The following is an 18,180-nucleotide window of genomic DNA, read 5'->3' on the forward strand; positions in this document are numbered from 1 at the left end:
AAATCGCCTAGCGTGGTTCTGGCATATGATGCAGAGGGATGATAGTCATGTGGCGAGAAAGGTATTGAGAATGAATGTGGAGGGAGGTGGGAGGGGGGTACGAGGAGAGGAAAACCGAGGAAAAGGTGGATTGACTGTGTGAGAGATGATATGAAACGAACGCAAGTGAATGATGAGATGACGGGTGACAGAGAGGTATGAAAGAAAAAGACATGCTGCGCCGACCCCAAGTGAATGGGACAAGGGCAAGCGAATGATGACAATTTAAAAAAAAATAGATCGCTTTTAAAAAAAAGATTGCCTTTTGCCCAAAAAAAATTTGGCTGTTTCATACATTTTGGCTGGTCCGTTTCCTAATCAGAAATCATCGTATTTATTCGTGATAAACTATGACATACAAAATTCAATTCAATTCAATTATTTAATTCGAATCATTTTGATCCATATAGTGTTAGTAAGTACAACGAAACTTAAAATTAATTAACCCTATGGGAGGGTAATTTTTTTTCGCGATTTCGTGGTTGGTCCCATAGTAAAAGTTGCTCAGTATAATCCTAAAACCTCCCTGGCAACGGGAATGCACTTATTTTTTAGCCACCCTGTATAATTAATAATAAATGATCTTGAGGTTTACGATGTAAACTTATCACATTTTATTTTATGCTTTTGTCTTATCCAGGCGCTCTCGAACGAAGCGAACGAGCTCCTCCCGATCTTCAACAAGACCTCAACGAAGTTCTACCGGCCCTCCGCGCAGCTCGCCGACTGGTCCGGCAGCCTGCAGACCGCGGGGGCTCCTAAGGGCAGCCGCGAAAAAGTATCCCCTCTGTCGCACAGTGTTGCGTAATATTAGTGTACTTACTAAGCCTGATCATCGGTGGATTTTACGTCTTTGTTATAACCTCCTAAGGCCCAGACAAACAAATGAAAAAAGTAAAATTTGCCACTGAATTTTGAACCTATAGTGTAGGAAATAGAGTTGATTTTGCGTTGTTGGAAAATTGAACGAAACAGCAAAAGCGACTGTTCCGATTGAATAGGATTTAAATTTCATCGAACTGAAGAGGTACAATAGGTAGGACCTTGGGCCTTAGGAGGGTAAATATGGAGTAATCATTTAATTTCGAGCGTCACCATAAATCTATTGGTGATTAAATTGAGTACAGAGAGCTACATGAGATTGATGCCGATTTTTTTTCTGATCAAATTGTCAATTTGATCATCCCGTCTGGACGGGTTTTTAATCGATCTTCACAATTCGAAATCAATTCTTCAAGCGATCCGGCTCGGTATATACACGGCCTTTTGGATGATCGACCGCTGTTGTATGAAGAAGTTTTTATTTATATCGAAAGTCTGGGCCCGAAATTTAGTAGGTGGGTTACTCTATATAAATTTTGTTATTAATCCTTTGAACGCCAAGCCTATTGTGTGCGGCGCTCAATCATGAACCTTGTCGGTATGCAAGAAGGTTAGTTAATATTGGGCTGTAGCTGTTGACGTATTTGGCGGTCAAAGGGTACATATGTTACAAGTCCACTCATGCAATTAAAATAGCAATAATATGATACAAAATTTATTTGGTAACACAGATCTGGTTAGTGATGTTAGTTCACAACCTAATACATACTTTTTTCCGGGGATCGGAACCGGTTTTTTGCAAATACGTGGAAATAACCATATATTTGGAATTATTTTATACTCCATTGTGTTTTTAGGTAACGACTTCGTATTATTAGATTGCCCAATTAGAAATTAAATAATTAACAGTGAAAGAAAAAATACCGGTTTCGTTCCCATTCAGAAAATACCGGTATCCGATCCCTGTTTTTTCAACTATTTTTGTTCAAGTAAAAAATATAAGTAAGAAATATGTCAATAAGATATACATATATAAATTAATACACGTTTTGTATAAATGTTTTTGTATTAACTCACTTTGATGTAAAACTGCGTGTTAAAGACATATGTAATTATTTTATAACACGTAAACTACTCAAAAGTCTCAAAACTGTTGTAAAATGACGAAAATACTCAATTTGATATCCAATAAAAGGGGCCCTAGAGTTCTTTCGTTATTTTAAATGTGATATTCGGTTAAGGATGAGTTTTATTTTCGGAGAATGGCCAAAAATGGACTGAGCTTTGATGGAGTGAGGTGTTTCATAGTGTTGAGATTGTATCTTACGCGGTTATCACACTGATACATTACGCACGCCCGGTGTGTGAGCGAGATAGTGCTATGCACATGGGCCGCCTACGGTCGCCTGGGTCACTTTTAAAACACTGATTTTATGCTATTTAAAATAACCAAACATACATTTTTAGGGCGATTATAAGCCCTTTCCATCGTAGTACATCTGCTTAGCATATTAATAGAACGTGGTATATTTTTGCTAACAAACTATGTTATTATGGTCGCCTGGCTGACGGAACAGATAACAATAGTAGATTGTTCACCAAGGGATGAAAGGCACTCATTTTTGTCGAGGCAGCTTGGCACTCGAACCCAGTGAGAGCGCCATTAGTCCGAGGCTGAAATGATGCCTTTCACCCGAGTTAAACACTCTACTTTTCATTTCGAATACGAGGAAAGTAATTACATGTGTTAGAAAAAACATGACATAAGTTCTTATATATTGAGGGTACTTTTAATTTAGGTAAAAGTATCGTTATTTATGGGATGGGGTGTTGAATATCAGAATGGAAATTGTACAACAAATCCATTTAAAACCAAATTTTAATTGGTTATAGTAAAAAAAACTTATTTGAAAGGTAAAATTATCTACTGCAGAAACGTATCATTTTCTGCACACCTAATAGAACAACAATGACCCAGTTTTAGAGCAAAGAGAAAAAAAATGATCCAGCCACGTATGTAGGTACTAGGGAATGCAAACCGGTTTTTATTTGTATAAAATTTCGGTTGATAACCGGTTTTTATCTTCATTCAATTGAAAACCGGTTTGCATTCATTCCCTAGTATGTATCGATGTCCCTATTGCACGCCTGAACGACCATATAGGGTGACAAGGTATACTATACTGGTTTATCATTTAGTAAAATCACTATAATTCTTGCTAAGCTCTTGACATAAATGTACCTTATAAAGGGAAGAGACCAATTTGCGATAAACGAGAGAGATAATTAGACTATGAAACTAAAGAAAATTATATAAAATGTATCGATTATCCAATGTGAATGATATTGTGGTATTCGGGAGGCTAAAAAGTTTATCAGTATAATTATATTTAAAGTTTAAATACAAAAATATAATTAACTTGTTATTTATTACTATTTTTAAATTATTCATACGGAAGGTTAGTCGTTGTTTATCACATATCTTCTAGTAGATAATATTTAACTATCTATGGTTTTTTTTGATACATTTCAAGCTCAATACTATGAAACAACTCAATAGGTAGGAACCAAATAAAATTTACTCTATTACATAATTAATTTTAAGAAAAATATATCAATAAATTGGTAGATGATTAGATAAATTCCATGGTGACACTTTTAGAAAGTTACGGAGCATTTTGTACTTTATTTACGTTACGGCAAAGTATAAATGTTGATTAGTTAAAGGTATGTTGATGCCTTTATTAAGAGAAGCATAAAAATTTACTTACAAAAAATCTTCATACTAAAGTTATAGAACGGCCGCTATATCATTAATCTGTAATTTGTCAGTTCATGATTTTTATTAGTTACAATGGACAGTTTGGCAACTGTCAAAGGTTTGTATAGATGGGATTTTACGTATCTCTAGTTTTGTTTTCTGAGATTTTGCTTAAAGGGACGTCCAGGCCATAAAAAAAGAGAATTTGACATTACTCGGCCGATTGATAGGTAAAACATATATACTTAGCTCCATTTTTATAATACTTTGACCGGCCAAACTCATAGTGCTGAGACAAAAGCTTATAGCTATTAAAAAACTGGTGGTAGATAAATTACTTAAAATTGAAATGCTAAAAACTTTGCCAAAGAGTCTCAATCTGTTGTAAACCTATTTTTGGCTCAACCTCGTGAGTCTAAATGTACATATCTATTGCAATCTAATTTGAACCTTTCATGAAACAAATAAAGTAGCATTTCTTATGTTTCACTGCGTTGTAAAAACAAACGAAATTCGTTCCAATTTACTTATAGAACAAGGTTCAAATTAAAAAACTTTCTATGGTGGGTCTTACGAGGTTAAGAGTAATCTTGTAGTTACTAAATTATTTCTGTCGATTTGTCCGAGCTAATTGGCAATACAAATGTACATGTTAAATAAAACAAATGTAGGTATTTAATAAAGAGTTGTAAAAATAATCTACAATCAAAAAAATATAATATTAGTAATTTCATATTAACCGGTTAAAACATTGATACCGGTTAATATGGAAACGTAACCGGTTTTTTTTAAAAGATCGCCGCTTTTTTGTATTTGTACATTTGTGTATTTTATTGTACATTTGTTATTTCGCTCGCACAAGTATTGGTAATTAATCAGCAGAGGATTCATAGCTGTGTACAAACCAAAATAGACCTTAAAATAAACATAAATTTATTCATAAAGTACAGATGTAGTGCATAATTATTTTCCATCGTATTTTCACGGAAACGTACGAACATATCTTGCTATTTCAGTCAGTCTCGGTATGAAAGTACTGAGGTTGACTGACTGACTTTCCGATAAAATACGATGAAAACAATTATACACCACATCTGTAACAGGATCGAGTTGAAATGAAAAGGTTGAGAACCACTGGTTTATAAGTATTAGTCTTAAAAACTTTAACTTATAAACCGCGAGCAGAAAATTAGATTTTTCCATTTTCGATGTAGCGCGTTATGCTTATTTTGGTTTGAACAATGATCGTGATTCGTTGTAAAGTATGAGAATGTTGTAATGAAATAAATGTGACACTTTTTTAACTTATTTGTTTTATTCCGTTGCTTATGTTTAATCATTTCTCAATAGGGGGTATTACTGCAATGTTCTGCCGCCAGAGTGCAGCACTGGCACCTATCGTGAACCATAGAGTAATTTATACATACTGTGCCTTAAACTCATGGAGACTATATAAAGGAGCCAAATCTCTATGTATGAAAAGTGTCCATCAAAAAACAGTAATTAGGCGGCGCCACAATACACCGAAATACTATCAAAAACAACCTACGTAATTTGGTCGGGTTATTTGTTGTCTTATATGGTTCATGTTATACTCATGTCCCAGAGCCTAACTAGCGCCACCGGAGAGATTAGGAACTATTATTTAAAGCTGAAAGCCGTCACTTTTGCAACAATTCTGCCATAAGAGATTGGCATCCTTTCTATACCATCCATACTTAAACTGTTTGTTGACTAGTTTTCACAGATAATAAAATATGACATTGATGCATCAAGGCGGTTTGTCTACAAAGGGCCTACCGGGAAACGCGAAAATCGAAATTTAGGCATCTGCCTCTTTATCGCTCGAATATGCAAGAGTGATAGAGAGGTTAGATAACGAAATTTCGATTTTCTTGTTTCGCGGTAGACCTAGTTGTGATGGATTGTGGTAGTGGCGCCCCTTACGCAGTTTTGCGTAATATTCCCTATTTAAACAGCATAAGTCTTATGTACATCTCAATTTAAAGCAAGTGATTAATGGCGTAAGCCGCTTTTGACATATTTCACACGAATATTGTTTTACATCAGAAACAATTTGTGTCGTTTTCAATCAAAAGGTACCACATTGCCGCTTGCCATAAGGACGCTCTGACAGGTTATTCGTATAAAGATACAATCTAATTTCGTTCTTATGGTAAGTGACAATGTGGTACATTTTGATTGAAAACGTCACATTTGTTTGTGACTGTTTAAAGAACTCGTGTTCGAAAACTGCTTGTTACATATATTGTATTAATTTAATTCAAGCAATATGGCTCATAGAAGCTTTGAAACATAAAATTAAAATATTAACTAACTACATATTATGAAATAAAAATATGAAAACGGATTATATCGCGTATATTAAACTTATAACACATCCCGACGTTTCGAACCCTTCACAGCTGAAACGTTAAACGCTGTAAAGGGTTCGAAACGTCGGGATGTATTATAAATTCAATATAGGCGATATAATCCGTTTTCATAGTTTTATTTCATGAATAACTATCGCGGTAACCGAAGGCAATATAACTACATATTGCAACAAAATGGTTTCTCGCCCGTATGGATTCGCTCATGCGTATTTAAATTGCTTGAGTCCGAAAACTTCTTTGTGCATATATCGCAAGAATATGTGTTCTCGACAGTGTGTGTTGTATTATGATAATTTATCGACAACAACTTAAAACATATTATAGTAGCTCTCCGCGACCGATTGTCATGTGGAGCAATGTTAGACTTACAATACGTGAGTGACCCGTTTCAATATATTTATTATCTAATATGTCTGCCTAACGAAAGTTTCCTAATAGAATAAAAATTACAACCATATATATTTACAATCATTTATCGTAGAGACTTACTTGGTCCCACATTACGCATGATTATTAACTAAGGTATAACATAAATGGGACTTACTCGCGTCACCTCGCGTGTATCGCAGTCTTTCTCCGAGACCACGGGGACAATGCCGTCCTCGAAACGTCGGAGGTGATTTTAAAACTGTTCGAAGAAAAGCTATTAAAATGTAGGCAATATATCTATTTATAAAATATACGACATTGAAATAAACGGTTATTAAGGTCATTCACATTCACTGTGCATCATATTTTGTTATCTAATCTAGCTTACATTTATAAAATTACATAAATTAACTTAATTCTAATGAGAACACAAGTAAAAGTATTTGGCACAGTGTAGATAATTTGAATAAAAATGTATACTTATTACGTATTTAAAACAAAATCGGTTAAGTCTCACGAACCCGCCGCCAAAAAGCCGCCCCCATACAATAGAAGTTACGTTCTCATTTTTAAACGACATGCTAAAAAAATTACATAAACATTTATGTAAGATATATGTATGTACAGGGTGGCCAAAAAATATGTGCATTCCCGTTGCCAGGGAGGTTTTGGGATTATACTGAGCATCTTTTACTATGGAACCAACCACGAAATCGCGAAAAAAAATTATACCCTCCCATAGAAAATGGACCAGCCAAAATGTATGAAACAGCCAAATTTTTTTTCGCGATTTCGAGTTTGGTCCCATAGTAAACGTTGCTCAGTATAATCCCAAAATCTCCCTGGCAACGGGAATACACATATTTTTTGGCCACCCTGTATATCTGCGTCGTACGTACTAGTAATACTAGTATACGTTGCGAACATTTTTAACACAAATAAAACAGTAGTAATTTTGTTTATAAAACTTCCAGAGGTCTTTTGGTTTTTCGTCATATATGTAGTTAGTCATCTATTTTCAATTGATATCAATTATGTTATCAGTAAGGCATGAGCTCTTTGCCTCTAGTATGCATTTTAGAATGACTCTCATACGACGGCCGTTCGCCTGTGTGGCATCTATATTTCCTTGTTTCAAACTGGAATGATTTACTTTAGTCTACTACCGATAATGAAGTATATTTTTAGGTAGTTTTCAGTAAGGCATGAGCTCTTTGTCTCTAGTGTGCATTTTGGCGTGACTTCGTAATACTACGGGCTTGCGGAACGCACTACCGCACACGACGGCCGTTCGCCTGTGTGGCATCTATATTTCCTTGTTTCAAACTGGAATGATTTACTTTAGTCTACTACCGATAATGAAGTATATTTTTAGGTAGTTTTCAGTAAGGCATGAGCTCTTTGTCTCTAGTGTGCATTTTGGCGTTACTTCGTAATACTACGGGCTTGCGGAACGCACTACCGCACACGACGGCCGTTCGTCTGTGTGGCATCTATATTTCCTTGCTTCAAACTGGAATGATTTACTTTAGTCTACTACCGATAATGAAGTATATTTTTAGGTAGTTTTCAGTAAGGCATGAGCTCTTTGTCTCTAGTGTGCATTTTGGCGTGACTTCGTAATACTACGGGCTTGCGGAACGCACTACCGCACACGACGGCCATTCGCCTGTGTGGCATCTATATTTCCTTGATTTAAACTGTAATGATTTACTTTACTATCGTTCATGAAGTATATTTTTAGGTAGTTTCAGTAAGGCATAAGTTCTTTGTCTCTAGTGTGCATTTTGGCGTGACTTCGTAATGCGGCGGGCTTGCGGAACGCACTACCGCACACGTTGCACACGAACGGACGCTCGCCGGTGTGGCATCTGTAACATTTAATTGGGTAGGTAAAGTTTTTTGAAGATAGGCAAATTATATTTTTATCCGATAGTATTCGTCTTAGCGATCACGGAAATGCAGCTCTTTTATTTTTATTTCGTATTATTTATTAAATATATATTTTTAAGTGACCGAGATGACGTTTGTGAAATTTAACAGCAGATCGCACTAATGCCTGTGCACGTGATTTAATTGATGAGATAGAAAAAAAACGATGACAACTGTCAGTGTCACTTAGCCTTAGCTGTCATTGCCGAAAAAATAAAAATAACGGCCCAACCTTTCTGTTACCTTGCGTTTTGCGATTTACTGTTATCATTGAGATTTTTGACGACCTCAGCACGACCCAAGGACTTCTGATTCACCACGACATCTGCGAGTATTTGGACAAAGATTGAATCTACTTTCGACAACTTGGCACTGCTTATTGGACAACGTTTTCTTCCCTTACGACGACCCGACCCCTGCGCTGACCCTTGGACTAATAAATTAGTAAATTAAGATCACAGACACCATGGAACCAGAATCTGAAAACGCACGAATGGATCTATAATATTACAGGGATGAACTTTAGTGTTTTGTGCCGTCGTGTAAGAAGCGCAGACTTTACCACGTCGGCTTATTTAAGCATACCAAAGTCTTTACAAGCGATTTGGTGCCAAGCATTGGAGATATATTGCCCAAAACGCAACTTATATGTATGTGAGGACCATATCAATGTAAGTATTGTTTATTATAATCTACATATGTGGTGTTTTCTATAAAAAGGGACCTTATTATCAATGGCGCTTACGCCATTATAAACGATGCTCCGATATAAATACAATGCCGCGCGACGCTGTGCGGCGTAAGCGCCATCGACAATAAGGTCCCTTTTCATAGAAAATGTCCCATATTAAGATTGTAGTCTTTAATGTAGGTCCTTTTTGTCTACAAAGTTGCCGTGTTCTTTCGTTAACATCATTATTCTTCATTTGTCAAATATTACATATTTTTTACACATTGCTACTGTAGGTATTACTGTCTAAAATCATAACCCTCTAGCTGCAGTTTAAGGAATGCTGTTTAAAAACTTAAAATCACTTTAAACAAGTTCTTTAAGGCTTGTGTAATTAATTTACTCACAACCAACTTGGATCATTTTGTGTTAGTGACAGTATTAATCTTAAGGCTAATAAGTAAACATTTTTAAATGTTTTAAATGTTATTGAACAAAAGTTTTATCGTTTCAGAAAACTGCTTGCAACTTTCTTCGAAAGAGACACCTTCCAAAGCCGAGGTAATACAAACCAAAGTGATCGCCAGCTTGCGGGTACACATGGAACATGTCATACGGCGGTTGAGGGAATCCGCATTCTTGGAACCTCACTCGACTGTAAACCATAATCATGTCCAGTATGTAGATGAAGCCGTTTTGATAGCATGTGCTCTAGTAAACTTGCAAAGCAGTATAATAAAAATCAAATATTTTTTGTCTCGTTTTATTATATAAATCCACAAATGAATATCCTTTTACATAAACAAACACTTATCAAATAAATCATATAATAAGTATTAGGGGACATCCTACACGAAGATCGACCTAGCCCCAAACTAAGAAAAGTTTGTAAGTACAGTCCCCATCAGATGTATCAGACCGGCTAAAGTTCTCACAAATATCTGAGCACATCTTTATTGTCAAGACGTGAGGGTATGTGTTCAGATATTTTTGAGCACATCGGCCGCTCCGATATATCTGATGGCGACTGTACTAAGGGTACTAGGAGACGATATACAACATACCAATATAGATGAGTACATACTCATATACATAGAAAACACCCATGAGTCAGGAACAATATCTCTCTTGTTTATTAAAAAACTGATGAGAAAGTTGTATTTTATCCACATGTGGGGCAAAGTAATCAGATGCAAATTTTGAGTTGTTTCCTTAGGTTAGCTGGTGGAATTGACTTTTAAATGATGATTTTGAATGATCATTTGGATTTGGTCTTGTTTGATAGTTAATATTTTCTTCGGGTTGGTGTGGTGAAAATTTTTGTGTTTCACTCGGGGGCAAAATTTGTTTAATCCTCGTGCTTTGAAACCCTTGCAACGCTCAAAATTCTACTTTAAACAACAACTTTGCCCCCCTGTAAAACAAATAACGATTGCTCAACACACAAATACCAGGGGCCCATTTCTCGAACGGTAAGGTACATACCTGCGTCAAACAAGGGCCATTTTAATACAAATCTAAATATTTTGTAGAAATGAAGAACAAGAATAAAACGTAGGTTATTATAGTACTTAATATTCACTTTATTGACCGTCTGAAAAAGTAATTCACTGTGACCCGCTCTCCCCTAATTTGAGATTTAGGTATCACTACACTACAATGATTTGAAGTTTGAAAAAAAAAAACATTCTAAGATTCAGGCATTTAAATAAACATTTATAGCGCCCCGGCTTCGCACGGGTTACACAAAACCTTAATGTGGGCTGTACACACTCGTTCTCGGCCTGTCTTGGGGTGTCTCGATAACCGATTCTGTGTGCCTTTGGGCACTTATTATAAGACTTTATTTACCAGCTGATGCAGGGCAATCCTCACTATCACATGATGCATCATTGACATTATTATTATTTTTGTCTAAGTGAACGGTCACAATATATTTTTTTTTTCTTAATTTGGTCTCCGTTACAACTTCAGCCCGAAGAATACATTCTGTGTTGCTTCTTTTTATTTCGACATAGCCTACATTATTTTCCACATATCCGTTCCTTGATGCCCTAAAACAATAAAAAATGAATGAAGTTAAGGTTTAAGGTCTATATGTAGACTAAACATTGCAGGTAAAATATAAATAACAAAATGTTTAATGTATGTATTTCACTGATACGTACAGGAGGGCCTTCGCTCCTCTAATTTCGGCGGCATTGCTGTGCTTATCACTGTTATGATAATAATTTAAAATCATAACTAGGTCCATGTGGGGCAAGTTTGTACAATCTGCTCGCATAAACTCGCTCATCCTTCTTGCAAAACTCAGTCCAGGGTCTGCGCAAGGGTCGGGTCGTCGTGAAGGCAAGAAAACGTCCAATATGCAGTGCCAAGTTGTCGAAAGTAGATTTAATCTTTGTCCAAATACTCGCAGATGTCGTGGGGAATCAGAAGTCCGTGGCTCGTGCTGAGGTCGTCGAAAATCTCAATGATAACCATATGATAACACTAAATCGCATCAGAATATGCTTTAGTTATTATTCTGAGATTTCTGAGGTTATTTTTCGGCAATGACAGCTAAGTGACACTGACAGTTGACTTGACATCGTTTTTTTTTCTATCTCATCAATTAAATCACGTGCACAGGCATTGCAGTGCCTGATCTGCTATTAAATTTCACAAACGTCATCTCGGTCACTTAAAAAAATATATTTAATAAATAATACGAAATAAAAATGAAAGAGCTGCATTTCCGTGATCGTTATGACGAATACTATCGGATAAAAATATAATTTGCCTATCTTCAAAAAACTTTACCTACCCAATTGTACATTATTAAGGTGCAAGTAGCTTCAGCCACCAGTTTTTGGAAAATCGTACCATTTTTTATATCGAGATTAAACTAACGTGAGACATATTTTAGAGGAGTAGTGCCGCCGCGGACACTAGTGCCCGAGGAAGGACTCCCGAAGAGTCTGAAACATGTCGCCAAAAGCGACTAAAAATAATAGTGAGTGAAACCGTAGTGATCTAAATACTATGTAATGGAATCTAAGGTAACTAATTTAACCATCTTCCCGGTTTCCGATGAAGCTGAAAATTTGCATACGCATGTAAGTCGGGTGACAATGCAATATTATGGTACCATTGAGCTGATCTGATGATGAAGACAGGAGGTGGTCATAGGAACTCTGTGATTAAACAACGCAAGCTAATTGTGTTTAGGGTTTTTAGAATTGTCTCGATGAGTATTAGTTGCCTGTGGAAAAAAAGTACAGTCAGCGATAAAAGCTTGTACCAAAAATGAAATTTTTGCCAAAAACTTATTTAGATCATAATACGGTTAACAAAAATATGAACAGCAAACATGAGGCCTTTCTCTAGCAAATTCATCGAATCGAAACCTGATTTCGTGACTTTCGCTCGATACAAAAAAAATCACGAACATAGGTCTAAAACGCACCTTATTTTTTTTTGCTCAAAAGCTACAAATTGCTTCTAGCAATGCGCAATTTTATTACTTTCTTCAAACGTACTAAAAATAACACTTAAAAAACATGATATCCGGGATCCCGGGCATACAGTCTCGCTCACGCTTACGCTGTGAGAGTGAGAGAACCTGAACCCACACGGCCTTAACTAAGGAATGAAAGGCACCCAGACTAGGCAGTTTGGTGCTATGAGGATGGAAGTAGCCGCACAGAATAAATAATAATACTACCGTACAGAAAGGACACTTCCCACAAAATCGAAGTTTTCAGCGATTCAAGGTCGAATCATGCTGTCCCTTTCTAATGTATGGCACTATCCCTTTCGGCTATTTAGGGTTGTCAAAATTCAAGTCATTATCTTATCTGTGGTCGTGCACGCAAAGGGACGTCAAGTTGTGCTAACCCTAATAATTGCTGAGCCAAACGGAGCCGAGTTTGCCCGCAAAGAGGAGTGTCCCCCCCCACTCGTAGCCGGTGGAAGAATGCAGTGATTCGGCGCAAATGGACTATTACAGACGGACAGTCAGGCAGACACACGAGTGATCCTATAAGAGTTCTGTTTTTCCGTTTGTGGTATAGTCACCTGCAATAATATGTTACACAACGAGGGCCGCAAAAATATCTGACACGATCTTATCTGTAGAGCCATATATAAGTAGGTACGTGTCACATACTGTTGCGGCCTTCGAAGAGTAACATATTATTGCAGGTGACTGTACGGAACCCAAACAAATATGGTAACTCGTAAAACCCACCTGACATGTGAGATGAGATCGTTTTTCTGCACGAACGCCTTCTCGCAGTGTGAGCACTGATAAGGTTTCTCTCCTGTGTGTGTACGACGGTGGTTCTTTAGGGTTCCTGATGCTGCAAATCTGTCGAGAAATATAAAGTAAGGATGAAAAACGAAAACAATATTTAGTAAGCAAACATTTATTGGGTTTTATATGGAGGGTTTTCTCATCACCGTCCAAAATTGTCGTTAGGTATATGCACGAAAGAACAGCTTGATTATGTACAGGGTGTTTGTCTTTATTTTTAGCTCACACGAAAACTTATTGCCGTTTATTAAATATATTAATAACGGGTCACTCACGTATTTTAAGTCGAAAAACGCTCGACATGTTTCACTCCGTACCGAGAAGTATCATCAGGAGCTTGCTTGCTTATTGCCGTTTGTTAGTTTCCTCCTATTTTATGGATATACAATGTGTTTTCCATGGGTATACAGGTTGTTTTCTATAGGAATACGGAGTGTTTTCAATGATTACCTCATATGGCACAGGTCGCAGGCAAAAGGCCTCTCTCCGCTGTGCGTCCGTCTGTGTTTGACCAGGGACGAGGATGTCGTGAACCCGTTACCACACTCGTCACATATGAATGGGTGTGCGCCGCTGTGCTTCCGTGTGTGAGCTACTAGCTCGCCTTTTGAGACGAATCTGTAAAAAAAAGCATTAAAAATACAAATATTAATTACTGTAAAATTAGAAATCAGCCAAATAAATATTTGACATTCTTACACAAATTGACTAAGCCCCACAGTAAGCTCAAGAAGGCGAGTGTTGTGGGTACTCAGACAACGATATACATGTTATATGTATAAATACTTAAACACATAGAAAACACCAATGACTCAGGAACCATATCTGTGTTCATCTCAAAAATAAATGCCCTTACCGGAATTCGAACCCAGGACCATCGGCTTCATAGGCAGAGTCACTACCCACTAGGCAAATTTTACGAACAACACAAATCCTCCCCCTCCCTCTCCCTCTTTAAGAAATGTCACAAGGGTTATTACAATGGTATGGAGTTAGTAAGAGAGATTTAACGAGTGACATTATAATTGTGATGAATCCTGCTAATTTAATATCATAGAAAACACACAAATATCTCCCAATAGCTCGTTATTCCCATATCTTTTTATAAAACTATTTATTTGTCTAATAATTTCCAGCAAAGTTGAAAGAAAGACTCGGCAAATTTCATCATTCACGTCACGAATATTCAGCTGCTAGTGTTTTTCTGTGGACGAAGTCGTGGGCACACGCTAGTTTGAACTACTAGTGCTTACGACCGTGTGCAGTGATCGCATGTGAATGGTTTTTATCCAAGGTGACGGTGCATGTGTTGGGCTAGATTAGTTTTCTCGCCAAAGCCGCGGCCGCAGGAGCTAATATGTGTCGTCTCCAAGCAAAAGTCCCGCTTTGTCGCTTGACATAAGGGATACGCTGTGTATAAAGATACAAGCAAATCTCGTCCTTATGGTAAGCGACAAAGTGGGACTTTCGAAACATATATGGTTTTTACTTACCTCTGAGTACAGTGGCCGCATGTGACTGGTTTTTATCCCAGATGGCTAGATTCGTTATCTGTGGCTGCAGGATGACAATTGTTAATAGAAAACAAACGCCCCAATCAAAACTTAAATAATGTATGAAAATAGTCACGTGACTTTTCGAAGCATGTCATCCCGATACATTTTTTTCTATTCATTTGGTGTTTGACCATGTACGATTGTCACCTTGACTAGGCCCCCAGGTATGACTTTACTTACCTCTGAGTACAGTGGTCGCACGCGAATGGTTTCAATCCAAGATGGCGGCGCATGTGTTGGGCTAGGTTCGTTTTCTGGCTGAAGCCACGGCCGCAGGTGGAGCACAGGTATGGTTTTTCACCAGTATGTGTCCTGAAAGTTTACATTTTTAGATGAAAATAAGGCTTATTTTTGTTTACTCTACTTAGTAATAATCTCAGCCCAGGTTACTTGCAGGTTTCTTAGGTCAGAGGTGTTAGGTTAGCCCGAGAAAATTTAAATCCCTCCTAGATTGTAGAAGGGTATCCCCATATGGCAATGGCAAGAAACCTGCAAGGAACCTGGGCTGAGATTATTACAAAGTAGGATAATCAAATAAGCCCTATTTTTCAAAGTAAGCCAGTGTAGCTTTATTTGACGTTCATAAGCACATTGTAATATGCCTACTTGGAAAATAATAATAAAAAGCCTTTTATTTCCTACTATTTGTTTATTACTTTGGTTTTTTGTTAGTATTTTTAATCTTAGTCTAATAAGCAGGAACCCCTTACGCAGCGTACTACGTAGGCGAACAACACGCGAACGCGAAGCGAAGCGATGCGGCGGGGTGAATCAATCCTTTGATAAGAAGTGTCCTACTTGAGCGGTCTCGTTGCGAACGCGAACGCTGTGGGCCCGACGCGCCGCTTCGCGTTCGCGGTTGTTCGCTTACGTAAGACGCAGCGTTAGGTCAAGGCCTCTTGGAAAATAATCTTTATCTTTCCTCTCGTGCATGATAAGGATTGGTCTATGGCTATGCTGGGACATAGAAGGTTGGTGACTGCATTAACTTTACTTTTCTTTGCAGGTGTATGCAAGTTTTCTCGCAATATTCTTCCTTCACCAAAAAGCAAGGAGGGAGGGAGGGAGGGGTCAAAAAACCCCGAAATTCGTGTGACGTAATTAATAGATGAACCCTAAGTAGGTCTTATTTGTATGTGTGATTCCAACACTTCACAAAATCACAGACAAAATAAATAAATGTTTCTATATTAAACAGTTTGACCTGGGACCAATTTAAGCTAAGCTTATACTATAAATTCTCGGCAATTAGACTAGACACTTAGATGTGCTTATCACACAAATAAGTATCTTGAAAAATTAAGCCTTTGATTGCCAAATAAACTCGTACACTCACACAGAAAGCTATGCCCTCAGCACTGTTACCTATCAAGAATTAAAAGAAAAATTCTATAGTAAGCTCTGCTATGTGGTATTTTCTATAAAAAGGGACCTTATTGTCGATGGCGCTGACGTTATTAACGATGCTCCGATTTAAATACAATGCCGCGCGAAGCGCCATCGACAATAGTCCCTTTTCATAGAAAATGCCCCATATGTTTCTGTGACACCATTACTACTAAATCATTTTCTCCTTCTTATCTTTGATTACCTACAAATCTGGGAGTACGGCTGTGCCCCCGCCAAGTCAAGCAAAACAAAGAGACACAGCCGTACCATCCTTTTCTCAATATGTTTATATTGAATATCACCACAAAAAGGTTAAAGGGCAATTTTAAAAATGTTGGGACTTGTAGGTTTAGTTTGACACATTCTTATGGCTTAAGGGTTGGCAGTCAAAGGGCTAAAAGAGCCATTAAAGTATACAACAGTCGTAGCTACATAAAAATGTTACCTAATCGCACTTAAACTATTGTGAGACATATTTCAAAATATTTAGATCAGTACGGTTTTTACTCTCTCGTCGACGAGGCGGGCGGCGCGGGCAGTGCACGACGTACAACCGTCGCGGACGCGGACACTCGTGCCTGAGGAAGGATTCCCAAAGAATCCGAAACATGTAGCCAAAAGCGACTAAAAATAATAGTGAGTAAAAACCGTACTGATCTAAATATTTTAAAATGTTACCTGATGTGATCAGTCAATGTCGACAGCATATAGTAAAAACCGTACTGATCTAAACATTTTAAAATGTTACCTGATGTGATCAGTCAATGTCGACAGCATATAAAACGATTTATTGCAATACTGGCATGAATGCTTCTTATCAATTTTATGCAAATCCTTATGAATCTCCAAACTTTCTTGCGTCGCAAAGTTTTTCAGGCAAAAATCACAACTGAAACCTTTTTCATTCGCATGTAAAGTCACCATGTGGTTGTCTAAATGCGCTTTATGTTTGAATTCTCTTTTACAACTACCACACGTGTATTTAACGTCATCCTTCCTTCCGTGAATACTTAAATGATTCGTCAAACCAGATTTACTTAAAAATTTACGCATGCATAAAGAACATTGGTACTTCTTCTCAATATCTTTCTTTTCTTTATGTTTTCGTTTATGTAAGTTCAGAGAATTTGCCGATTTGAATTTCTGGTTGCATTTTTCACATTCCAATTTCTCTTTTTCTAATGAATTGTCTATTTTGTTGTTTATGTCTATAGGCATTACAGGCGTTTCAAATGTATCTTTATCTATCTTAGGTTCAAACTCGATTAGTATAGATTCAGCATCATGCTCTGAATATTCATTATCAAAACTGTCTTCAACAAAATCATTATTTATTTCCTCTTTAATTAAACTTCCATTTTCTTCTTTTTCTGATACTGTTTCTAGAGTTGTTATATTAGCTTTGGCATTTGCAAATAGGGAAAATTCATTGAATAGTGATACCTTTTTTATTTGATGAAAGTTAAACACATGTTTTTCTAATAAAGCTATTTCAGAATATTTGCTGAAACAAATAGAACACTGATACGGCTCGTCAGTGCTTACTGGCGCCTTATGTTCATGTTTTATCAAAGATAAACTTGATGGAGATTCATCATTAAAGAGTTTCCTTAACTTTGCCTCAATGTCCAAACACCGACTTTTAAAATAAGCAGCTTTACACAAAAACCTTTCGCATTTATCACAAACTTGTTTAGGAAGGTTATCATCACTGTTAATGGTAATATTTGCAATGATTTCAAGTAAATCAGTCGCACATTTCCCGTCTTGCAATTTGTGAAACACCGATCTCATACTGACACCTTCGCACATGCAAGTTCTACATATAGTAGTGGCATCTAATTTATTACTTTCCATGTTAAAATGAATAGCTTTTTCTGTTAATTATTTACGAAATAATATCCGAATCACAAATTGAGGTCTCAATAAATAATATCACTCATATCTCT

General features: G+C 37.0%; 2 protein-coding genes across 2 annotated transcripts in view; one reads left to right on the forward strand and one right to left on the reverse strand.

Annotated features, from left to right (window-relative positions):
* The window catches only part of LOC134752927 (pyruvate dehydrogenase (acetyl-transferring) kinase, mitochondrial), a 56,492-nt gene extending 51,570 nt beyond the window's left edge, over nt 1–4,922 (forward strand). The window contains exon 9 of the mRNA XM_063688710.1: nt 680–4,922. Within this exon, the coding sequence (XP_063544780.1) occupies nt 680–847 (168 nt within the window). The 3' untranslated portion in view covers nt 848–4,922. The remainder of the gene's footprint in view (nt 1–679) is intronic.
* A 3,050-nt stretch (nt 4,923–7,972) lies between these two features.
* Nucleotides 7,973–18,128, reverse strand: LOC134752817 (zinc finger protein OZF-like). Its single transcript, XM_063688567.1, has 5 exons — nt 16,980–18,128; nt 15,023–15,154; nt 13,737–13,904; nt 13,221–13,340; nt 7,973–8,258 (listed from the first exon to the last, which is right to left on the reverse strand). Exons 1-5 carry the CDS (start codon nt 18,086–18,088, stop codon nt 8,138–8,140), a joined length of 1,650 nt encoding a protein of 549 aa, XP_063544637.1. The 5' UTR covers nt 18,089–18,128; the 3' UTR covers nt 7,973–8,137.
* Between the last annotated feature and the right edge of the window lie 52 nt (nt 18,129–18,180).

This window comes from Cydia strobilella, chromosome 25 (assembly GCF_947568885.1).
Source record: "Cydia strobilella chromosome 25, ilCydStro3.1, whole genome shotgun sequence".
Lineage (NCBI taxonomy): Eukaryota > Metazoa > Arthropoda > Insecta > Lepidoptera > Tortricidae > Cydia > Cydia strobilella.